The sequence below is a fragment of the Pithys albifrons genome, chromosome 1 (genome assembly GCF_047495875.1).
Source record: "Pithys albifrons albifrons isolate INPA30051 chromosome 1, PitAlb_v1, whole genome shotgun sequence".
In the NCBI taxonomy this organism is placed as follows: domain Eukaryota; kingdom Metazoa; phylum Chordata; class Aves; order Passeriformes; family Thamnophilidae; genus Pithys; species Pithys albifrons.
The window spans coordinates 116961392-116985997 of NC_092458.1; the positions used below are offsets into that span (position 1 = coordinate 116961392).

General features: G+C 50.7%; 1 protein-coding gene across 3 annotated transcripts in view; it reads left to right on the forward strand.

Annotated features, from left to right (window-relative positions):
- The window catches only part of FCHSD2 (FCH and double SH3 domains 2), a 95142-nt gene extending 76630 nt beyond the window's left edge, over nt 1-18512 (forward strand). For all 3 annotated transcript variants that reach the window (XM_071564839.1, XM_071564849.1, XM_071564858.1), the window contains 8 exons: nt 8266-8427; nt 11638-11772; nt 12024-12107; nt 12688-12865; nt 13507-13727; nt 14305-14434; nt 14632-14714; nt 16294-18512. In XM_071564839.1, the coding sequence (XP_071420940.1) occupies nt 8266-8427; nt 11638-11772; nt 12024-12107; nt 12688-12865; nt 13507-13727; nt 14305-14434; nt 14632-14714; nt 16294-16377 (1077 nt within the window). In that variant the 3' untranslated portion in view covers nt 16378-18512. The remainder of the gene's footprint in view (nt 1-8265; nt 8428-11637; nt 11773-12023; nt 12108-12687; nt 12866-13506; nt 13728-14304; nt 14435-14631; nt 14715-16293) is intronic.
- Nucleotides 18513-24606: the final 6094 nt, after the last annotated feature.

Sequence of the window (24606 nt, forward strand, 5' to 3'; positions counted from 1 at the left end):
AGAAATCAGAGAATTCTTGGGCATATCCATGTTCCACTGGTCACTGTGGGTGCTGCAGGTGGGGATTGCAGTGTCGGAAATCAGGGAATTATCTGGGGCACATCCATGTTCCACTGGTCACTGTGGATGCTGCAAGTGGGGATTGCAGTGTTAGAAATCAAGGAATCCTCTGGCACATCCATGTTCCAGCTGGTCCCTTTGGTGCTGCAAATGGGAATTGCAGCATCAGAAATCAGGGAATTCTTGGGCCATATCCATGTTCCACTGGTCACTGTGGGTGCTGCAGGTGGGGATTGCAGTGTCAGGAATCAGGGAATTACCTGGGGCACATCCATGTTCCACTGGTCACTGTGGGTGCTGCAAGTGGGGATTGCAGTGTTAGAAATCAAGGAATCCTCTAGCACATCCATGTTCCAGCTGGTCACTGTGGATGCTGCAAGTGGGGATTGCAGTGTTAGAGATCAAGGAATCCTCCGGCACATCCCTGTTCCAGCTGGTCACTTTGGGTACTGCAAGTGGGAATTGCAGTGTCAGGAATCAGGGAATTAATTCTAAGATGTCATTTTTTTCCTTCATTTCATCCTTGTCAAATCACTGAATCCCTTTCATGACAGATCAGAGGAAGGATGTTAAAAACACCTCCTGATGAAGAGGGATTGCACTTGCTGCACTTCCCACTGGTGTGCAAAGGTCAACAATCTCTATGTTTAGAGGCTTTATCTTAAAAAGAGAAAAAACAACCTCAAGTCAACAAGTTTCCTTCTGCTTTAAGAAATTAGTACCAGAAAATGATGATCATATCTGTCTTGGTGCTTTTTGGCTTCTGCTTCTGCTGTAGTGGCTTTTGATAGAATAATTCAGAGTGTTGATGGCAAAATATCTGAAATAATACTTGTATCTTTTTCTGCTTCACTGGGAGGTGTTTGGAGAGAGTTAAAGAGGTTTATGAGACCTGTTGAGGGTTAAGAAACGCTCAGGAAAAGATAAACCAACTCCCTCCTTCCTGCCAGCACCGGGTTAGTAAAAGGGAACTGTTTTCATGGCCAATGAGTCAAACACTCTCATTGCAGGCACCAGGAACTAATCTGTGCCTTCTTGGATGAGTGGGTTGTTTAATTAACACTGCAGAGCAAACCCAATTGTTGCAGTGAAGTGCTTCTCATACCTCAGAGTACCTGAGGTAATTAGGAATGTGATTTACAGTTGGAGAGGGTAGAAAATACAGGGGGAAATTATTCCTCCTCCTGCAGGGAGAAATACTAAGCTCCCTTTTTAAATGTGCTGAATAGACAGTCTTCTAAAACCTAAACCCAACAGAAAGGGGTTTAAAAACCTATTTTGAGTAAGCTGTTTGCAACAGGCTCTAAAATACTTCGTTGTGTGCATAAATATAAATAAATATATATAGGGAGAGAGTTAATGATTAAATATGCAAGGGCAGAGAGCATGAGAATGAAAGATAAAAGCAGCAGCAAGAAATAAAATCAGGATAAGAAGCTGCCCAGGAGAAGGTTCTCACATCAAAATCCTATAAAAGGTCCAAATCAAACCAGTCTGAGCTGAAGTGGCTGAGGGGGAAGGAAAGTGCCAAGAGGGGGAAGTTTTACAAATCCAAACATGAATTATGTTCTCCCAGAGATGTGTTTTAGCTCATACAGACCCAGACTGTGTTTTCCTGCTTTTCCAGGGTGTTGAACCATTCCTTACCTCCCTGCTATTTAACACATGCCCTGTTTTACAGCAGAAACCAGTGCCAAGCACTTGAGTCTGGGACTGGGGGATTTTTGCTGACTTCATACAACTTTTCTACTGCATATTTTAAAGTCAGGAAGTTGTCCCTGAGGTTTTGGGAAACAAAGTCCCCAACCAAGGCCAGAACTGTTTCTTGGGTCACATTTTGGAGGATGTTTCGGTCCTGCCTGGCACCACCCTGGGCCAGGCCAGAGGAATTAATTTTATCATTCTTTAGCCCCTGATGCCTTTTCCATGAGCCCTTCCCCATCCTCAGGACATGGTGGGTGCTGATGCTCCTGGGCAGGGTCATTCCCTGCTTTGTACAGGATCTGTGTGTTCCAGCAGTGCCTGGAAAACGTGGGGATCTGCTCAGTGCTGTTTGATTCCAGAGGGCTCTCCCGTCTTCCTCTGGGGGGGTTTGTATAAATTCCATGTGCTTCAGGAGAAGACATGGAATGGGATCCCACAGTCCCTGGATGGGGCAGGTTGGGAGGGGCCTTCAGGAAAGGAGAGTGACTTTACTCAGCAGGCACTGACAAGACAAGGGAATGGTTTTAGATGGAGAGAGAGGAGGTTTAAATGGGATATTGGGAAGCAATTCCTGGCTGGGAGGCTGTTGAGGTCCTGGCACAGGTTGGGCAGAGAAGCTGTGGCTGCCGCATCCCTGGGAGTGCCCAAGGCCAGGTTGGGCTTAAAGCAATAGACTCCTTTTGGAGAAGGGATCAGAAATTAGCCTGGGGTACACATGTATTTGTTTTGCTGAGTTTGTAGGTTTTGTTTATTTTTTTTTTAATTGAGTACTTTGAAAGGTGGATCCCACTGGAAATCCAGCTGTTCATAACCCTGTGCTTCAAATGCAGGGTCATTCCATAGGCACTCCCTGATGGGCTGGGAGGGTGTCTCTGTCCAGCCTCTGCTTAAATCTCTCTGATTTTTTTGGTTATGAATGTCCACAGCATTTTCCACTCCATTCACAGCCAGTGTTTATTCCCAGGACCACAGAGAAACGGTTTAATGAAGGTTTGCATCCCTACATTTTATATACATTTCATTATCAGCTTCTAGAATTGGGGTGATTTCCATTCAGGCCATTACCAGTAGGCTGGGAAACACTCCTTAAACCGCACAAATCCATTGCTGCTCCGAGCTCTTCTTCATCTCCTTCCATTCTTTAAACCCCACAAATCCATTCCTGCTCCCAACAATTCTCCATGTCCTTCCATTCCTTAAACCCCACAAATATCCATTGCTGCTTCCAACAATTCTGCATCTCCTTCCACTCCTTAAACCCCACAAATCCATTGCTGCTCCCAGCTCTTCTCCATCTCCTTCCATTCCTTAAACCCCACAAATCCCTTACTACTTCCAACAATTCTCCATCTTCTTCCACTCCTTGAACCCCACAAATCCATTGCTGCTCCCAACAATTCTGCATCTCCTTCCACTCCTTAAACCCCACAAATGTCCATTCCTGCTCCCAGCTCTTTTCCATCTCCTTCCCACCAGCTGCTTTCTTTTTTTAGGGATCGTTTTAATGTTTTCTGTGCCTGAGCTTGGGGCAGATCCATGTGCCAGCCCTGCAGGTGGACCCTCCTCCTGAGCAGCCTGAGCTCTGCTTTCTCCCCCCTGGAATGTTCTCTGGAGCCTGGTCTGTGTGTCAGGGTTTCATTCCCTCTCTGCCTCCCCCCCCAGTCCCCTTTGATGTCACTCCATGCAGGATATTCAGCATATAAATGAGCTCAGTGCAGTTGCTGCAGAAACCTCCCACTTTGCAACCCCCCCTCAGTGTTGTGTTGGGAAATGTCATTTATTGCTGGATTTCCCAGCTGGTGCAGGGAAGGACCCGACTGGTGGCTGAGTGCCCTTGGAGGGGATTTCTGTCTCTGCTTGGGGTGGTTTTGGCATCTCTGTCTTTCATCCCAAACACACCAAGGCACTGAAGGTTGAATTTTGTGCATTAACTCCTCGTTCATGCCTATTTTAACAGCAGTGGGGTGGGATTTAGAAACTGAATTGGAGGGAGGAAGGCTCACTGGGGGGCTGGAGAGTTCATGGCATTCCAGATTTTAATTCTAGTTGTTTTTAAGTAAAAGTGACTCATAGTCTCATTTATCTGCCACTGTCCAAAGAACTCCAAAGGTTGAATGGTGCATTACGTTTCAGGAAGAGAATTATTCCATTTTAATACCTTTTTCAGGTGTTAAAAGCCTAGAATTTCAACAAAAATGCTCCTAAATAGGGACAAAAATGAAAATAATGTCTTCCCAGAATGGTTTGCCCAAACCTTTCTGTGTTTCTTCCTTCTTGGCTAAAACAATTTGCCAAATGAGTGTCCAGGCACTTGGGGATGTGGTTTAGTGGTGGCAGTCCATGGTCTCTTTTCCAACCTAAATGATCCCAAAATTCTGTGATTTTGTTCCTGCTGCTAGAAAAACATGAAGTAAATGTATTATTTATAAATGTGTACTGGTGGGATAAAATATTTCTCACAGAAGTTGCTTGTAATCCTAATTCAATATCTGAACAAGCTCAGAAGTGCAACCTTTTGTGTAAAACAAATAATTCTGAAATATTTAGAAGGCAAAAAAAAAGCCAGGCAGGGCAGTGGGGTTATTCTGCACCCTGAAAAATCAAAATAAAAAATCAAATATAGGAACTTTGTTCTCCAGAAAATCCATTAAAACTGGTCTTAACAGGCCTAAACCAAAATATTGGAGGGGGAACTTTAGATCAGCTTTGCTGGATTTTTATCTTTGCTTTTTGCCCCAACTCCTTTGGAAAGGCTTTGAGGAGAAAATTGTGCTTGTGGAGTGGAAGGGAACACTTGGAGTCTTTCCCTTTTTTTTTCCTGGGAACCGAGCACAGCTCAGGAGGATTTTCTTGCTGGGTTTCATTTTGACTTCCAGAGCAGTTGTTTATCTTCATCTTGTCTAAGCTGTGGGTCTAAAACCTTCCCTTAATTAAGGCTGGAACAGTAAATAAACAAAATTATTCCTTCTCCCATGTAGAGCAAGGAAAGGTATGTGAGGAGCAGATAACAGTGTTTATATTTTTGAAAACTGGGGGAATTTTTGCCTTTCATCTTGGTAGAACCTCGCAGCAGCAAAGGGCAAAAACCAGCTCAGAGGAGGAGGAACCCCCAGAAGGGGAACTTTGGTGGGTGGCTGGGGGTTAAATCAGTGTAAAGATAGGCCAGAGCTCAGCTGGGAATCAGGAACTGGGGCTGGGAACTGTCACTGGAAAATGGGAAAATCCTGCTCCTGATAACAGTGGGAATGGGGCAGCACCCCCAGCCCAGGGCCAGCAGTGGGTTCCTGCCCTCCTGGATGGGGCAGCACCCACAGCCCAGAGCCAGCAGTGGGTTCCTGCCCTCCTGGATGGAGCAGCACCCACAGCCCAGAGCCAGCGATGGATTTCTGCCCTCCTGGATGAGGCAGCACCCACAGCCCAGAGCCAGCAGTGGGTTCCTGCCCTCCTGGATGAGGCAGCACCCACAGCCCAGAGCCAGCGATGGATTTCTGCCCTCCTGGATGAGGCAGCACCCACAGCCCAGAGCCAGCAATGGGTTCCTGCCCTCCTGGATGGGGCAGCACCCACAGCCCAGAGCCAGCAATGGATTTCTGCCCTCCTGGATGAGGCAGCACCCACAGCCCAGAGCCAGCAATGGGTTCCTGCCCTCCTGGATGGGGCAGCACCCACAGCCCAGAGCCAGCAATGGATTTCTGCCCTCCTGGATGGGGCAGCACCCGCAGCCCAGAGCCAGCAATGGGTTCCTGCCCACCTGGATGGGGCAGCACCCACAGCCCAGAGCCAGCAATGGATTTCTGCCCTCCTGGATGGGGCAGCATCCGCAGCCCAGAGCCAGCGATGGGTTCCTGCCCACCTGGATGGGGCAGCACCCAGATGCCAGAGCTGAGCTTCTGCCCTCCTGGAGCTGCTCAGAGCTGGGGGGAAACAGTGATCCCAAGGATTTTTCAGCCTCTGGGGGTCCACCCATGGCAGGAGAGTCAGCAGGTGTGTCTGAGGGCCATTCCAGAGGGAGGGAAAACCAGGCATTTAGTTTTTAATTTGAAAATAGAGGATCTTACGGAGGGAACCATAAGAGAGCTGGGGTGGGGCTTATGTAGGGGTGTTTCTTGTAGCCTGGGCTGGGTTTGCAGGGGAAGCCAAACCTGTGCTTTGCCAGGAGGCAGAGCCGTGGAATCCCAGAATGGTTTGGGTTGGGAAGGACCTCAAGGCCCACCCAGTACCACCCATGCCATGGCAGGGACACCTCCCACCAGCCCAGGGTGCTCCAATCCCTGTCCAGCCTGGCCTTGAACATCTCCAGGGATGGGGCAGTGCCAGTTTGCCATTGGCCACCTGAATCCCAGAGCCAGTGGGGCTGGAAAAGCCTTCCAGGATCACCAAGTCCAGCCCAGCACTGCCAAGGCCACACTAAGCCAGGCTTAAATGTGTTGCTGTGTGAGAAGCACAGCAAAGTCAAACTGCTGGCTGGCATTTCATTTTCCATCTAGATAGGAAGCTGTTAAGTCTGGTGTAATTATTTAGGTACAAATATAATGTCAGCCTGTAAACAGCTTTCAAGTGCAGGCCTGACCTAACACTGTTAAACTTTCATGCTTTGCCTGCAGTGGAATGAAAGTCCAAACATTTGTGGCTTGGAAGAAACATTTGTTGACTGTTAAACTTGCTGGGTGTAAACAGAGAAGGGGGAACTCCACTGGGTTTTCTGAGTAAATGAAAATTCATTGAATTAAAACCTTGTCAAGCACAGTCAAGGAGCTTGGAGCAGCTTGTTTATTTTAGGCAACATGAAGATATATTTGACATAGTAAATTCTACTCTTCTAACTTGCTGCTTTTTAAAAATCACATTTCTTCTAAGTGCAAAAAAATTATGTGCCTGAAAGGGGCTTTGATTGTTTGAATCAGGTTTAAAAATCACCTTGTAAATAGTTTTAAAGTGAAAAGTGAGCTGTGTTTGGGGGCCCAGCTTGACAGTAGTTACAGCCATTTATTTTCTGATTGATTTTCTCAATAGAAAGGTGGGATTCTGTGCTCTGGAACAGCAGAAAGTCCATCCCAGGAGAAATCCTGGGATCATTCCAGCTCAGCACAGTTTCCTGCATAGTAAGGATTTGTGTAAGGTTGTGGCACCAGCTGATACTTTAATTCACTGGGCACATTTTCTTCCATAGTCTGCTGCGCTTCAGCCACGACTGAAAAGGGAATTTCCCTCTCATTTTTGCCTGGATCCCTCTGGTTTTCCTGGGTTTGCTTGGATTCCCAGTGCTGCTGGCAAGGTGCTGTGTCAGCACAGGCAGGGATGCTGGAGGAGGGAGCTGCTGGTCCCTGTGGAAGGGGCTGGAAGGGAGAGAAAGGAGATGCAACTTTGCTCAAAATGACCGGTGCTGTGAAAGGAAATGCAGGAAAAAAATCCAGGCTGCTTCAGTTGCTTCCTCCAGCAGTGACTCATGGAAAGAATTTTGGGAAATCACTTGATTTTTGTTCCTCTGCTGAGCAAGTGCAACAGGAGGGTGATGACAGAGCTGGACTGGACATGAATATCCTCAATTTTATTCCTAGATTTATCCTTCAGTTCTTTGAAATTCTGCTTTTCTTGCAATTCTGAGTTCCCTGTGCTCCTTTTCCCGTTGCTCCTGCCCAGGCTGTGGAATCCTTTGGGTCAGGGTGGTGGCTGGCCATGGGTCTGTGCTCAGCAGACCTTGCCAGGGGGCTGAAGTGAGTCCAGCTGGGAAACTCCTGTTCTGAAGACAAAACCCCTGAAAGTGTTTTCTGGAGTGTGATGTTGATTTGATTCTGGGCTCGTTAACATCCTCTGTTTCCATAACAAGTTTCCTGGGCTCTCTGGCACGTGTTGATGGAAAAGAGTTGGTGGGTTTGGGTGTGTTTGTGTCACATTGGATTTATGTATTTATTGATTTCACATCAGCAGCTCATGGGGCACCCATGGACTGCACATTGGATTTAAAACTCCTGGGATTCCTCTGGGTTGTTGCACTTTAAAAATACCTTAAAAACCCACTAAACTACTGGAGGGTGTGAACAGGGAGTGCAAACCCAGAGATGTTCTTTTAGGAACATCAGCCTGTGGGACTGGCTGGGGAAGCCACTCCCTGGCTCATAGGTGAGGGAATGAAGAACCATCCTGGTTCCCACATGGAGCAGCTTTGGGAGCAATGTGAGGCTGGGCACATCCCTCCCTTGGGTGGTGGGAGGTGTGAGCTGCCCCTGCCCTGTGCTCTGCCTGCAGGTGATGGAATGAAGAGCCATCCTGGTGCCCGCATGGAGCAGATTTGGGAGCTGTTTGTAGCTGGGCACATCCCTCCCTTGGGTGGTGGGAGGTGTGAGTTGCCCCTGCCCTGTGTTCTCCCCTCAGGTGGTGGAATGAAGAGCCATCCTGGTTTCCAGATGGAGCAGCTTTGGAAGCTGTTTGAGGCTGGGCAGATCCCTCCTTTGGATGGTGGGAGGTGGCTGTGACTGACCGTGCCCTGTGCTCTGCCCGCAGGTGGTGAAGCTGAAGGCGGAGGCGCGTCTGGAGCTGCTGCGGCAGATCGGGGTGTCAGTGGACACGTGGCTCAAGAGTGCCATGAACCAGGTGCTGGAGGAGCTGGAGGGCGAGCGCTGGGCCAGCCTGCCCCCGGGCACCAACAACGGGGCCACACACCTGGTATGGCAGCGCTGCGTGGGAGGGCATGGGGATGGTCCAGGGCTGGAGCCCTCTGGGATGGGACAGGCTGGGGGGGGTCACCTGGGGAAGGGAAGGGTCTGGAGAGACCTCAGAGCCCCTTCCAGTGCCTAAAGGGGCTCCAGAGAAGCTGGAGAGGGACTTGGGACAGGACACAGGGAATGGCTTCCCACAAAGCAGGGATGGATCAGATATTTGGAAGGAATTCCTGGCTGGGAGGGTGGGCAGGTCCTGGCACAGGTTGGGCAGAGAAGCTGTGGCTGCCCCATCCCTGGGAGTGTCCAAGGCCAGGCTGGAGCAGCCTGGGACAGTGTCACAGGCTTAAGCTCTGCCAGGGGAGGTTCAGGTTGGATATCAGAAAGAAATTCCAGAGAGAGAATCAGACATTGGAATGGGCTGCCCAGAGAGGGGGTGGATTCACCATCCCTGGAGGTTTTTAAAATGAGATTGGACGTGGCACTGAGTGCCAGGATCTTGTGATCAAAGTGGGGTTGGATCAAAGGCTGGACTTGATGATCTCAGTGGTCTCTTCCAACTCAACTGATTCTATGATTCCATAGTGGGACGTGTCCCTGCTGTAGTCCCATGATCAGCACAATTAGAAATCCCAGTGGTGTAGTGTGCACATCCAAGCTTCAGCCCTCCCAAATCCCCAAGGAACTGTGTGTGTCGAGGGTGCTGAGTTTCAGCTCAGCTCCCTTCCAGCCTCCATAGATGAGGGTATGTTCCATAGCTCTGTTGAACAGTGAGTTTTTCCTTTTCTTCTTGTTTCCCACCTCCTGTAACTTCCCCCTGTGCCTGCTGGGTTACTCCCAGCTCCTCATTCCCTGCCTTCTGGGACAGGGCAGCAGCTGGATCCAAGCCTGTGCTGGTCCTACCACAGCATGGGAGGCTCAGCTCTGAGGCTCATTTTCCCTTTTACACTTACACACTCTCCTGGATTGAGAAAAAAGGCTCTGTTGACCTTGGCAGGCTGGACAGGGACAGCCCAGAGCTGGAATTCTCAGGACTGGCCCCAGAGTGAGCCTGGTTGTCCTTATTAGAGGAATTGCTGCAGCTTGGAACAAGCAGCACCTTCCCTTGAGCCCAGAGGAGAGTTGTAAAGAGCAAAGCACAGCATTGATACCTTTATTTAATCTACTGTGGGAAGGAGCTGAAGGGATTAATATCCCATCACCTGTCCAGTCGACTCTCTGATGGAAGGATGAATTGCAGAATCTTGGGAAGGGACATTTGGTTTATTCCAGTGTCCATGCCCCAAAAATAGTAGACAGAGAATAATGTCCCTGTGGGCTTTGTGCTCTGTGTGTGCTGGGACCTGAGGCAGGACAGTGGCACAGGGCAAGGCCAGGGCTGCAGGGTCAGAGCTCTAGCCTGCAGTTTGCTGGGAACAGGAACCTGGGTGCTTTTAGAATCAAGGGATGCAGCTTCCAAGAGCATCTGGAATACCAGGTCAGTCCTCAGAGTCAGTCCTGATTTGCCCCCCAGTCCCAGCAGCCTGTGCAAAACAACGTGTGCTTTAGTCCCCCATTCCTGATCTGCCAGTTGCCTCTGGCTGATCCACATATCCACACACTCCCCTGGGATGGGCAGGGAATTCCAGCCCTTGGCAGCTCCCACAGGCCAGAATTCTAAATCACACTGGGCTGGTTCACTATAAACATGTTCTCTCTGGTTGCCACGGGCTCTGGAAGACAAAAAAAAGGGGGCTCTGATAGTTTTTTTTCTGGTATCTGATCCCTTTTGTGTCTATATGCAACAAAACAAGATAGATTTTTATATATAGATATATTTCTATACCTTTTTTCATGTATTTAATCCATTTTTCTCATCACCTGGGTTTGCTGCCTGTTCCCCCCACCCTTGGTTGGTATCATGAAGTCTCATATATTTATTCCTTGATTCCTCATGTATTTTTAACTTGATGTCTCGTATTTATTCTCTGATTTCTCACATATTTCTTCCTTGCTGACACTGTCTCCCATCCCAGACTCTGCAGAAGGATGAGTTTTATCAGACCAGCCCCTCAGTTTTCTGTATCCCTGTTTTCCCTCTCCATGCCTGCTTCCCAAATGACTCCACTGGAGGAAGTGGGAGCAGCCACGCACTGAAAATGAAAACATTTTCCCTTCTCATGGTGGAAAACCAGGAGCAGCTGTTGCACAAACCAGACATGATCCAGTAATTTCCATGCTGTTCCCTATGGATGTCCGCTGGGACACAGCCCAGGCACAGCAAAGGGCACAAACAGGAGGGAAACCCTTCAAGCTGCCCCAATTTCGAGTTGGTTGGTGACAAATCAAAGCATCCCCCACGTGTAGGACAGGGAATTTTTGGTTATCCCAGCATCCATGAAAACATGGAGCAGTGGAAATCAGTGGGGAAAAATCCCTGGAATTGCAAGGATTGAGTGGAGAAATTGTAATTAAGTGCCAAAATGTTTGTGCTGTCCTGCTGCAGGCTCAGCAGAGCCAGGATGGCACAGAGGGCTGGCTGAGGGGGATCTCCGAGCCCAGCTCAGCTCTCTGTGATTTCCCAGCCTTTCTGTGTTCCCAGGGAGGACCAAATTCACCCCCCATGGAAAGGAAGAACTAAGGGGAAGATGGCAAATACAGAACAGTGTTGCCTTTGATTGCAGGGACTGTTTTCACAGGAGAATTCATCATTTTCACATGAGAGAAAGTGTTTATTCAAAACCTTTCCCAGGCACGAGGCCATAGCACAGCTCATGGCAGCCTTGCCCAAATTACATTCATAGAAACTTGTATTTTTCCAGCATTTTTCAGGTTTTATTTAAACTTCTATAGCAAGGGTGTTTTTTTCTCTAAGGATTTTTTTAATAAACTGCAGCAAAACTATTGTGCAGAATATACTGATTGGAACTTGATTTTTTTCGACTTGAAATACTTCCACTGCAGATTTATTTCAGAACTCATGGTCACAGGTACATTAATCTTTTAGCAGCATCCATTCCCTTTTTTCCCATTAAACTGCCCCATCCCTGGAAGTGTCCAAGGCCAGGTTGGAGCAACCTGGGATAGTTGAATATTATTTGTCTACTTTTAATAACCAGGAGTAGAAAAATACCACAGTGAAAAATATGAATCAACTGGATTTTGTTGGTATTTTTTCACTGATATCTGTCAGCTGCTATTTGTTAATCCCATTACCAAATGCAATTTGTTTTAACAGATTAATGCTGATGCAGAAAAGGAGGAAGGGGAAGAGTTTGAAGACAGCATGGATGTGTTTGATGACAGCAGTTCGAGTCCCTCTGGGACCCTCAGGAACTACCCCCTCACCTGCAAAGTTGTTTATTCATATAAGGCCAGTCATTGATTATTTTTTTAATTAATTAAAAAAATTAATTGTGCAACAAATGATTCATGTGGGAGCTGACAGGGTGGCATTCAGGGGGATTCAATCTGTCCTTGAGGCAGAAAGGCAGTAGAAGCTTTACTGGGACTTTTTAAAGTATCTACATCATAAAATTTGGGATTTTTAATAGAAACTGAGAAGAGAATACTCTTTACTCTGCACCTGAAGGCACTTTGCCAACCTTGCTGTTCTCCCTCCAGGCTTCCCAGCCGGATGAACTGACCATAGAGGAGCACGAGGTGCTGGAGGTCATTGAGGATGGAGACATGGAGGACTGGGTAAAGGTATCACTGCCCTGGGCTGGCTGTGCCCAATTCCTGCAGGAGCGGAGTCCGGGAATGGGGAGCGGAGAGCCCCGGGACGGCGGGGGGAGCGGAGAGCCCCGGGACGGCGGGGGGAGCGGAGAGCCCCGGGACGGCGGGGGGAGCGGAGAGCCCCGGGACGGCGGGGGGAGCGGAGAGCCCCGGGACGGCGGGGGGAGCGGAGAGCCCCGGGACGGCGGGGGGAGCGGAGAGCCCCGGGACGGCGGGGGAAGCGGAGAGCCCCGGGACGGCGGGGGAAGCGGAGAGCCCCGGGACGGCGGGGGGGGCGCAGAGCCCCGGGACGGCGGGGGGGGCGGAGAGCCCCGGGACGGCGGGGGGGGCGGAGAGCCCCGGGACGGCGGGGGGGGCGGAGAGCCCCGGGACGGCGGGGGGGGCGGAGAGCCCCGGGACGGCGGGGGGGGCGGAGAGCCCCGGGACGGCGGGGGGGGCGGAGAGCCCCGGGACGGGGGGAGTGCAGAGCCCCGGGACGGGGGGAGCAGAGCCCCGAGACAGGAGCAGAGCCCGAGATCCGTGGCACAGACGGTGCCTGTGCTGTTTGCAGGCGCGGAACAAGGCGGGCCAGGTGGGCTACGTGCCGGAGAAGTACCTGCAGTTCCCCACGTCCAGCAGCCTGCTGAGCATGCTGCAGTCGCTGGCAGCCCTGGACAGCCGCTCCCACACCTCCACCAACTCCACCGAGGCTGACCTGGGCTCGGGCAGCCTCAACGGAGATGCCAGCGGTAAATCCAGTGACAAAGGGACAGCTGGGGCTGGGAGGGGCTTGAGGTGTCCAACCTGGGAGGGTTCCTCAGGTTCTGTAGGATCACAGAGTCATTAAGGCTGGAAAACACCCCCAAGATCATTGTTTGGCCAAATCCCACCATCCCCACTGAGCTGTATTGCATTTTCCATGTTTTGAACAGTTCCAGGGATGGGACTCCCTCACTTCCCTGCTCAGCCCATTGGAATGGGAAGAAATTTTCCCAGTATTCAACCTGAACCTCCCCTGGGGCAGTTAGAGGCTATTTCCCCTTGTCCTGTCACTGTTTTCCCAGGAGAAAAGGCCAATCCCACGTGGCCAAACCTCCTTTCCAGGCCTCACCTGGATCTGAGCACAGCTCAGGAATTCTCTCCATAATTCACCTCTCAGACCTGAGCTCAACAACAACTAACACTGGGGAAAACCAAAAGAATGTGACTCAGCAATACCAGAATCTTTCAGGCTGGAAAAGAACTTCCAACCCATCAATTCCAGCTCTAAAATACGTGTTTAATCCGAACTTTCAGCCCATCAATCCCAACTCCAAAATATGTGTATAATCCCTGTTTTTTTCCGTAGCTCATTCCAGTTCCTCTGGTTTTTTGTCCTTCTCCCCTCCAGTGTGTTTTGTGAAGGCACTTTATGACTACGAGGGGCAGACGGAGGACGAGCTGTCCTTCCCGGAGGGCGCCATCATCCGCATCCTGCACAAGGAGAACCAGGAGGATGATGGATTCTGGGAAGGGGAGGTCAACGGGCGCATCGGCGTCTTCCCCTCTGTGCTGGTGGAGGAGCTGACGGGCACCGAGAATGGGCACAGCCCTGGCAGCGGGGACTGCCAGGTCAGGGGAGGGCTGGGATGGGTTGGGATGGGCTGGGAAGGGCTAGGAGGGGTTGGGAAGGGTTGGAGAGGGCTGGGAAGGGCTCTCAGTTCTGAGGGGCAGGATCCGCCCAAGTCTTGGATCACACTAATTTTTGTCCCATTTCAGCAGAGTTCTGTGATCCTCCCGTTAGAAATTCAGCACAATTCCCACCTGGAATTGTGGTGTTGGGAACTGGAATTCCACGTTCCATGTGACAGAGTTTCTCCCATTTTTATTCTTTGATTTGAGACTGGGAATAGGAATGTTTAAATATCTGCAGCTGAGGGAGGATGAAGTCCGTGATCCCAACACTCTTTTTGGGAATCTGCAGCCAACCAACCTTTTTGTTTCCAGAACCCTTCAAAACTCTGCCTGAATTACCTGGAACAGGCTGGAAATTCCTGCTGGGTGGCAGCCTGTGGTTTGGCTCACCTTTGGGTATCCTGCCTTTCCTTCCCATATCTTTTCTCTGGAGAGATGGGATGGGTCAGAAAACTGGGATGTGCCTCCCAACTTCCCAGGGGGAGGTTTTGCAGCCCCTTGATGTCCCTCACAGGTGTCTCCAACACCGAAGCCCAACAATGTCCTGCCCCTGCTCCCGCTGTACGACCAGCCTCCCACCAGCCCCTACCCCAGCCCAGATAAACGAGGCTCCCACTACTTCCCAAGGTCTCCATCAACAAATGGTAAGGAATTTGGGGATGGGAAACCACCTGTGACAGCCAAAGCTTCACTTGGAATGTTCATGAGGAGGGAGGAGGTGGGAAGAGCATCTTTGCAACGTGGAGTTGCAAAGTCAGACCTTGCAAGGTCTTCTGAGCCCCATGAGGTGAGTGCAGCGATGCTGAGGGGCTGCCATGGGGGGTGTTGGGTGTTCCCTCAGAAAACAGCTTCAGCTCTGAGTCCCCGGGATTCTCCCAACCTCCGCGGATTCCCACTGAGACCTCCTACGGCAAACTGCGACCTGTGAGTGAAACCCCAGTCCTGGGGGGGAATTGGGGTGGTCACACCTTGGGATTGGGGTGGGAACATCCCCATCCAGGGGGGTGGGACAGCACTGGGGCAGTTGGTTCCCTGTGTCCTGCAAATCCAAGGATTCCATATAAAACAGCTGCAGGAAAGGGTCTGTTCCCTCTGCCATTGTGTGCAGAGCTGACCTTGAGTCTCACCCAGCCCTGCCCTCCCGTGTCACACCTGCTGTCCATGGGAGGTCTGGAACCAGGAATTCTCAGCAGGGAGGAAATTCCAGCTGGAATGATATAAAATAGGTGTTGCTCGATAAACTTGGGGTGCTGGGAGGGGATTTTTGCTCTTGCCTTGTGTAAAAACCCCAACAAAACTGAAAAAACAGGTGGAGAATAAATGCCAGAGGAGTTTAATCCTGTGGTTTGTCCAATTCCTGCTTTCCAGCAGTTTGCTGCTCTGTGGAGTCTTTGGAATTACTTTGGTTTTGGGGTTACATTTATTTCCAACCCCTTTGATTGGAGGGGTTTGGGTTCAGAATTCCTAAGGATCAGATTGATACATTCTGTGTTATCTTTGCTGCCTGGACAAAAGAAGTTTTGCCAGAGAAGGAGAGGAAGAATTTAATTCCTTAGAACTTGGCAAAATCGATCTCCTGGGATTAACTTGGGAATTTTCAAAATCCTAAACCAAACCAGAATGTCTTTTCCTGACCTTCTCAATGAATGAGGTTGCAGAAAAAAAGACCATTTTTGGGTATTCCAAGAGTATAATCTGACTATTCCAATGAATATTCCAGTGAATTAGCCCTGGACACACAGGAGGCAGAGGCAGCACTGCATCAGTCAGGGCTTAAATATGGATTTCACAGTGATTTCCTTGTAAAACCCACTGATTCAGCTTTTTCCATTTTGTAGATTAATATTTTCTTCATGGGTTCCTTCCTGTGTATTGTCTTTCCAAGATGTTGCTGCAGTGTGACACCTCAGTCCAGAGATTTCTGTCCACACTGCATTTTAAAGCTGTGCAGGATATCCCTGCTGGGCTGTTTGTTCTGGAATTGCCCCACAGGTCATGGCTTTCCACAGCAAGGCCCTGGGGTGTGTTCTGAGCTGGTGTCCTGACAGCCCTGGCAGCACAGAGGGGTCTCTGAGGAATCAAACTGGTGTGTGGATGTGGCAGTGGGGGAACAATCCCAGATTTCAGGGGTCGGTGAGGGCAGTGCTGGGTGAGACATGGGCAGCACTTAGGGCAGCACAGCACTCAGGCTGGAGTTCCAGGGAAAAGCATCAGCAGATGCAGCACTTGGTGTGAATTCCAAAGTGTTCCTCAGTTTCCCCCCTGGGTTATTATCCATGGGGACAGGAGGAATGGGTGGGGGAAATTCAGCTGCAGCACCAAGAGCCTCGATGGTTCCCTGGTGGATCTGGAGCTGAATCCAGCGGGTTCCTCCCTGTTCCTCTCATCCTCTGGAGGGCAGGCCTGAAGCTGCAGGTTGCAGGGTGTGCAGGGGGTGAGCTGGGGTGGGTCCTGCTGGGCTGGGCCACCCATGGGCACCCACGGGCTGCTTTGGCTGTTGCAGGTGCGAGCGGCGCCTCCGCCCCCCACCCAGCCCCAGCGCCGGCCCGCCGAGAAGATCGAGGACGTGGAGATCACCCTGGTGTGAGCAGCAGGAGGGCTCAGCCCGGGCCAAGCCCAGCACTTGGGCACTCTCCATTCTTAGGCACCTTTGCATGAAGAAGACTCTGGCTGGAGCGAGGCAGCGAGGGGAGGGGTTGGTGGGCACGGTGGGTCCCTCCCCGTGGGTGTGAACAGTTTGTGCCTTTTTTCGTTTGTTTTGGGTTCTCTCCATGGGTTTTGCCTCTCTCAGCGCAAGCCAAGCCGAGCAGAGGACTTGCCTCGGAGCAGGTTGTCCCTCCTGGCTGGAGCTGCTCCGTGTTTTCCCCAGGAGACTGAGCAATGGGCCCTGTTCATGCAGCTCAGTGCCAGCCCCTTCGCTCCCGTGCATTAGTACAGTATATTACTGTTGCCATAGGAATGTGCTGAACAGTGGGGGTCCTTCCAGTGGCGTGGAATTGTCTGATCAGGTGTTCATCAGAGCCCGTGGAATGAAAAAGGGAAGGGCAAAAAGGAGTCTAAAGGAGAGGCTGGCCCCTCTTTGACCCCCTGCAGAAAGGAGGAGACGGGAAAAGAAGCTCCTGGAGAAGCAAAGGCACGTGGGGCTGGTTCCACGGACACTTCCCTCGGCAGGGCTCATCAGCTGGACCCTTCTGCTCTTTGGATCCCTGTTTACACAGGACTTGTAGTCCCAGAGGACCTGCTCTGGAGGTGCTGAATCCGTAGCAACGCCTTGTCCCGTAGCATAACCCAGAGAAGTAAGTGGGGTTTTGTCTAGAGCTGGAAATTGAGCTGCTTTTTCTTTTGTTTTCTTAGCAGGTTTTGGGGATTTGGGTGTTTTCTTTTCAAGTATTTGGGTCTCTCTTGCCCCAGTTATTGCTGTGTGCTTTATTCTCCAACCTTAGCAAGTATCTCTGCCACCCAACCAGCTGGCTTGAGTTAGAGGTTCCATTTCAGAGTATTGACGTGCATTCCGTTGGTGCATTGGATGGTCCTGTAGCCTTTTCCCACATGAATCCCATCAACCAGCCAAAGCCAAGGAGCCTGGAGCTCCCTGTGATGCCTTCACACCACCTCTGTGCCCAAGATGTGGTCTCCAGTTCCTCTCAGGAAAGAAGCAGAGAGGAGAAGAATTTCCAGTATTCCATCTGAGATCTTGGAAAAGGGAGCTCTGGCTTTGTTGTGCTTCGAAAGAAAAGGGTTCTGAAGTTGAAGGTGGAGAGGGATGGGCAGAGGAGAGGGAAAAATGGGATGAAAAGAGGTTTTTCTTTGGGTACTGAGTGAATTCCTATCAGCAGTCCCCATCAGAGCAAAGATCAGAGGCATCCCAAGAGGCTTTGGGGCTGTTCCTGTGGGTTCTCGTGTCTTCATGGGTTTTTTTTTTCAAAGCCAATAAGTTCCCTACCTTTAGTTTACTAACAAGGGCTATTTTTTGAGGCTGCATTTGCAACAAAAACCCCAACTCATCTGACAAGATTCTGTCATAAGCTTTGCACACACTTGTGAATCCCAACCCAAGCTGGGTCTCCGAGACATCAATGCTTTCCGGTCTCCTTTCCCAGTGGGACCCTTAACCAAGAGTGGGGCTGTTGGAAGACAACACCTCCTGGATCAGTACTGAAATCAGTGACTGTCCAATGAAGTCTTTTTTTCCATATTTTTCCTTCTTTTGCACCTCTTGTCCTGTTGATCTGTTTGAGGTCTTTTTATGTGTTTATCAAACTTATTCTTAAGTTTAAAAAAAAGAAATGTTTTTAAGAAAAAGATTTAACTGCAAATATTTTGAGCTCTTCACAATGCAGAAGCAAACCAAGTGTTGCCATAAACCTTCCCTTTTGGTTCCTTTGGCCAGTTTTTTCTGTGTCCTTCATACTCAGACTTGGGGAAAATTCAGAAAGTTTTATTTAAAAGTCTCTTTAGTTGTATTTTAAAATATTTTCTGTAAGAGCTGCTAATTTTATTTAAAAAACAAACGTGAAAAATGAACAAAAAAAATTTTAAAAAAGGAAGAAAAGCTGCAAAAAGATGCCTCCTTTTTACCTATGATTTCTTCATACAGGGCATGTATCGGCCGTGGCAGCGTGTACAGTGTCAGTACACTGAAAGCAGCAGTTGCTTTCTTTATATTGGCTGTAAAAAGTTTGTATTTATTATGTATAAAAAGTTGAATAATAAAAAAGTGGAACTAAATCCAGGATGCTGTGGAGGTTTGGAGGGGGGTGAGGGAGAACCTGAAGGCTGGGGATAAAAATCCACCCATTCCTGGGTGGGATTTTCGTGTTCTGGGGGTTGAGTTTTGGGCTCAGGAAGACACTTCTTCACCTGCTCAAAGTGAGCATTAAACGTGGCTTTGAGGTGGTGTTTGAGAGGAACAAAGTGGTGCCAGAAATGGAAGAGCCAGAACAAAGCTCCAGTTATCAAAATAATTGCTTAATAGCCTTGATGCAATTAGGATAATTGGGGAAAGAAAGGAGGGAGAGTGATTGATAACAGCCCTTCAGTGTGATTGTCCCCTAATGGGCCTGATTTGCCTAATTGTATGAGGAGCATTCCCAGTGCATCCCAAGCATCTCCAGCTTTAGGATCCCTTCCTTGGAAGCCACCTGTGGTACCAGCTCCTTGCTGGGCTAATCCTGGGTTCCCAGAGGTGGCTGTTTGTGTTCCCTGAGCTCCACAGGATGATTTCCTCCCTGGTTTTGGAGCCAAGAGCGTTTTCCCTGGTTGATCCCAGCCAGACTTTGCTGCAGGCTGGGTTGGATCTTTAGCCTTCCATCTTTCAGTTCCACTCCTCACACGAGCTTTCCTTCTTTGCCCTGAGCTCCTGCAGCCTCTTCCTTTGAGAATTCCACCTTCTCCTGCTTTTTGTGTGTATTCCTCGTGCTCCTCCAGGAATCATTGTCCTGCCTTGCTGCTTTGAGCACTTTGTCCTTTTCTTCCAGCCTCCTGCTCGTTGCATCTCTCTCCTCTTCTGCCTCCATCTCTCAGCCCGGGATTTTTTCCCCCACCACTCTCCTTAGAAATGATGTTACTCCTCAAATCCACCAGCAGAGCCACTTTTCATTTCTTCCATTTTTAACAAGCCCCTACTTTTTCTCCTTCCCCCTTTCCCTAAAAGCTGTGCTATGCCAAAACAGGTAATCCTGTGGTGGCATCAGTCCTGCCATTAACTTGGCTGCATGAAAACCTCTTTGCCCCTGAAGTGCTTTCCCAGCTCCAGCTGTTGTTGCTGCACAGTGGGAGGTGGGCACGGTTTGGGCAGCACAGAGTGACCACTCAGAGGCAAAAAGAGGTGCTGAGATGAAACAAAGGCTCCAAAAGTTGTGTTTCCTGCTTGGGCTGGTTGAAGAGGAGGAATCTGGGCAGCTTAGGCTGAAAGGTTGATCCTGCAAGTTGGCCGCAGGATCTATTGGAGTTGCATGGCTCTGCTTCCCAGATTTTGGCTTTAAACTGAAAGAATGTGTAGATGGGATATTGGGAAGGAATTCCTGGCTGGGAGGGTGGGCAGGCCCTGGCACAGGTTGCCCAGAGAAGCTGTGGCTGCCCCATCCCTGGGAGTGTCCAAGGCCAGGTTGGAGCAGCCTGGGACAGTGGGAGGTGTCCCTGCCCATGGCAGGGGTGGCACTGGGTGGGCTTTGAGGTCCCTTCCAAGCCAAAGCAGTCTGAGATTGTGTGGTTTGGAGAAAGGACAGACTGGGCAGAAAGGATGGGGTAAATGCCATAGTGTGTCCCTTTACCACAAATTGTGCTGGGCTTTCTATGGGTTCTCCTTCCCTTATAGCACAAGGATCTCTCACTGCTGATAGTAATTCAGAAAACCAGCCCCCCTTCCTTCTCTAAATAAAGCCTCTTTTTCCTGCCAGCCTGGCTGCTCTGCAGCTGGCACTTTTTCCCTGCCTGCTTTCCCAGCAAGCTCCCTAAAATGACTAAGCTGCAAATCTCAGCAGGGCAGAGGCAGGAGCAGCAGGAACTCCACCTCAGCCAGCCTTTGCTTCCCCTGGGCAGGAGGGGAGATGCTGCTGCTGTGGGGACAGTTCTGTCTCCTATTTCTTCCATTTGCCCTCCAAAACAATGGTGGGGAGGGATGGGAGTAAAAGTGCTGCCCCCTCATATCCCACACCTGGCTCTCTCCAAGCTCAGGGATATTGAGATAGTTCAAGGCACAGGGAGAGGCTGGAGAAAGGGATAAAAGGCAGGGAAACTTCCCTGGACTCAGGGATGCAGCGAAGGAGACAATAAAAACTGCAGGCAGGGAGATGCTGACGTGCTTGCTATGCCAAGTGGTTTCCTGCTCCAGGCAGTCCCCGGGGGATTGAGGATTCCAGCTCTGGCAGAAGGATCAGTGCAGCCTCTGCATTGCAGGTCATTGCAGCCCGAGAATGAAAGCACTGCAGTGAGAGCAGGGCTGGATTGGGGCAGGAGGGACACGCTGTGCTCACTGTGCAGCTGGACACAAGGAACACACGTGTGGCATGTGAGGAACATGTCCCCAGCGTGGAGGGGGGGGGGAATGGGCTGCTCAGGTAAAGTGCAGCCTCTGGGATCCTGGCACAGGGAACTCCAGCTCTGTCCTCCAGGCACCCTCCCTTCAAGTATTGGTGAGACCCCCTGAGCCTTCCCAGACTGGAGACTCAGAGAGTGGTGGAACAGAATCACAGGACAAGAGGAAACAGCCTCAAATTGCCCCAGGTGAGGTTTAGGTTGTATACTGGGGAAAAACACCTCATGGAAAAGGTGGTCAGGCACTGGCACAGCTGCCCAGGGCAGGGGTGGAGTCCCCATCCCTGGAGGGACATAACAGCATGTGGATGTGGCAGTTGGGGACATGGTCAGTGGTGGCTTTGGCAGTGCTGGGGGATGGTTGGACTGGATGATTTTGGAGGGCTTTTCCAGCCTTGGTGGTCCTATGTTGAACAGCACCTTAGGCTGGAATCTCCAGGAAGTTTCCAAATTGGAATTCCAGGTTTGAGGCTTCAGTCCACGCCTCCTTCAGGGCCCACAGGAAAGCAACATCCTGCCATGGCCTCCCTCCAGCTCTGTGGTTCAGCCATTGCCTCCCCCACACAAACCTGTGCTGCCCTTCCCAGGGGATTCAATGGGCTTTGCAGGAGGCACTTCCATCATTCCATCCCAAATCCTGTCCCTGTGTGAACATCCTGGAATGTTGTCCGGGGTCAGGCTGGGGTGACTGTGAGGAGCAGGAGACAGGGCTAAGCTTGGCTTTGTGGTGCTTCATGGGGGAAGGAGAAGCTGTTCAGCCTCGGGTCTGCCAGCTGAGCTCCACACGTGATTCCACCAGCTCCTCCCAGTGCTCCCAGCAGCTCAATCCATCCCACCCCAAACACACTGGGAGTGTGGATATACCTGCAGGTGGAGGAGCTTCCAGGTCCTCTCAGGAGGGTTTTCTGGGATGAGTTGTGCTGGGGCTGGTCTGGCTGGGATTGGAGAAGACACTTTTTCCTGGCAGTTTGGATGTGCACAGAGGCAAAGGGAAGGTGCTGGGAAGGAAGAGGCTGGGCTGAGCCAGCAGCACTTCCCAGGAACACAGAACTGGCTGTGGCCTTGTGAGGTGACTGTGACCTGGGCCCTGTGGAGAGGAGATGGTTCCAATAAAACACTGGCTCCAGGAGCTGGGAGCTCATTCCTGCTGTCCACTCTGGCATTCCCCTTGGACAGATCCTCCTGTGCCCTGTTTGCAGAGCACTGGCAGCATCACCTGCAGGGTTATCTGTATCACTAGCCTGGAGCTGTTCCAGGATTTCCATTTTGGAATTGCCTTCATTCCCAGATTTCCCCCTTTTTTGCTGGAGTGGTTTAGGGTTAGGTTTTTCTCCTTGAGTGCAGATTCATTGCTGTGAGCTGTGCTTCAGCTCTGCTGTAATTAGTTTTGTCTGCTGTAATTGCCTCTCCTTTGCCCATTGTTTCCTGAAAGACGGATGCATTTGCAGGTCTGGCTGCCTTGGGAATGCTGACAGCAGCTTTTTGAAATCTCACAGCACAGCTATTTGTCTTTTTTACTCGGCTGAATCCTGCAGAGTGGGACGAATTCAGCTTCACCTCTGTGTCCCGGGCAAATTACTGCACTAATTAATTGCCCTGAGACTGGGGCTGCTTCGTGCCTAGCACAGGGCAGGCATGGACCGAGTCTAGTGTGGTAAAACAGGAGCCTTGGCGTTTTTCTTGGGAATTGGATGGCAGAAATTATTGCTGCCCCTTAAAAAGGAGGAAGGGCTGCTCTCCTGTGAGAGAAGTGACAAAGAGGGGCTGTCACTGAAGGACTCCTGTGGTTCCTGAGGACACTGGCGTGGTGGGAGAGGACAATCCATGGGACAGGACCCTGCAGAGGGAAGCTCCTGTAGGCAGAGCTTGGGAAGGAAAAGGGCAGCAGGGCAGGTTTGGGGCTGTGCCCTCTGCCCTGGGCAGCCTGTGCAGTGCCTGGCCACCCTGGGGGAAAGAACTGCCCCATCCACTGTCCCCAAACCCTGGCTGTGAGGAGAGTGCCAGGCAGTAAATGTTCCTGGAAAGGAGACTCCCAGCACTGCCCGTTCCCAGACTGCCACCAAGTGTTGGTGAGGTCAGTGCAAACGATTCCCAGGGATGCTGGAGAGGGATTGCTGTGGGATAATGAGGGATCTGGTGTGGATTCTGCTGGCAGAGCCACTCTGAGAACAGCAGGAACTGCTGCTACTGCCTTTGGAATGACCTGACCAGGATCATCCCAGCATGGGGAGACAACCTAATGATTGAAAATCCTAGCCAGGCAGGGACAATTCTGGGATGTTAGGAGGGTTATTCCTGCAGAAAACAGGCTTGGTAAAGACTTGCCATTTCTTTATTAGCCCCTGCAGAACAATTGCAGCTTCTTGAATGTTTTGTTTGAGATGTGAAGGGCTGAGACAGTGAAAATCAGCTTTCTGGGTGGTGGTCAGTGGGTGTTTCTGCTGAAGCTGCAAATATTCTCACGGTGCTCAGGCTGCCTTGAGCTCCCCCTCTCTTTAAAGCTATTTTTAAAAGAGAAGGGGAACAAAAAGGTGTTAAGTTTGCAGCTCTGCTTTTGCATTCTGGTCAGGTGTCTCCTTGCTCTTCACAGGTCTCTTCTAAGCTGGCATTTAGAGACTCTGCTTAATGTCCTAGAAAATAACGTTGTGTGGGACCAGCAGCCAGTTTATCCCTGCTGTGCTCAGGGCTGGACAACTGGGAGCAGGGGAGGGCAAGGGAGCTGGTTATTCCAGGCTGCTCATGAGCCACCAGCATGGTGGGTTTTCTTCCCTGTGCCCAAAAAACAGGGAGGTGGCACAGCTGAAATCTTTGGAGCTCAGCTCTGGCACCAAGGGTTTGGCTGCTCAGGCCTGAGCCTAGCAAGTCCCCTCACTTGTCCCCAGGGTTCTTCAGCTGTTCTGGAGGTGCCACCCACACCTCCAGGAGAAGGGCAGCACCTCAGAGCCGTGGCATGTGCTGCTGATTTGCTGGCCCTTTCAGGCCGTGTGTGTTCTCCCTCCCCACCTGGAATCTTCCACCCCCAGTCCTGCTTTCATCCTGTCACAGCTGGGCTGGGGTGGGCATTGCTCCTCTCATCCCCCTGAGGTTCCTTCACGTCCTCCTGTGCCATGTGAGCTGCTCCACCATGAGCTCCCATTCCAGGGAGTGTGTGGAAGAGCAGGGAGTGCTCTTTGCCACCAGCCTGACCTCAGTGCCCCCATAAACCCTCACAAAATGTTATGTGGGGGCAAACCAGCCTCCTCCTGCCCTCTGCCTTTTTCCTTAAAATCTATTGAAGAGCCACTTGCTGAGGCCACTGGGTTTAGGTGACACCACCCAGGCAAAGTGCTCTCCTGGCAGTGCCTGTGAGGGTTTCACTTTGCATCCCCCTCTCTCCCAGAGCCACAGGGACAGGCTGGAGCTGCTGGAGTGACCTCTGTGAGCAGCCACTCGGCTCATTAAATAGTGAAGAGCCCAACAATTTCCAGCTAGGTTGCACAGCCAGCATCCTTCTCCCATTTCCTGTTTTGAAAGGAAGTATAAATTATTGACTGATGTGCTTGAAGTCCTTTAAGTGAGTGCAGGCAGCGAAGCAAAGCCGTGTTTGCTGGGCAGGTGCCCAGAGGAAGTGTCAGAGTGATGGACCTGTCTGTGAGAGCCACTGAAACGCTGCCAGCAGTTTATCAGGTGGAGTGGAGGTAACTGGGATGACAGTGGAGTTTGGCTGCTGCTGAGTGCTGCAATTCCTGGACTCAATCCAGGGAATAGCCAGTGCACAGCTTCTGTTTGGCCCACTTAGTTA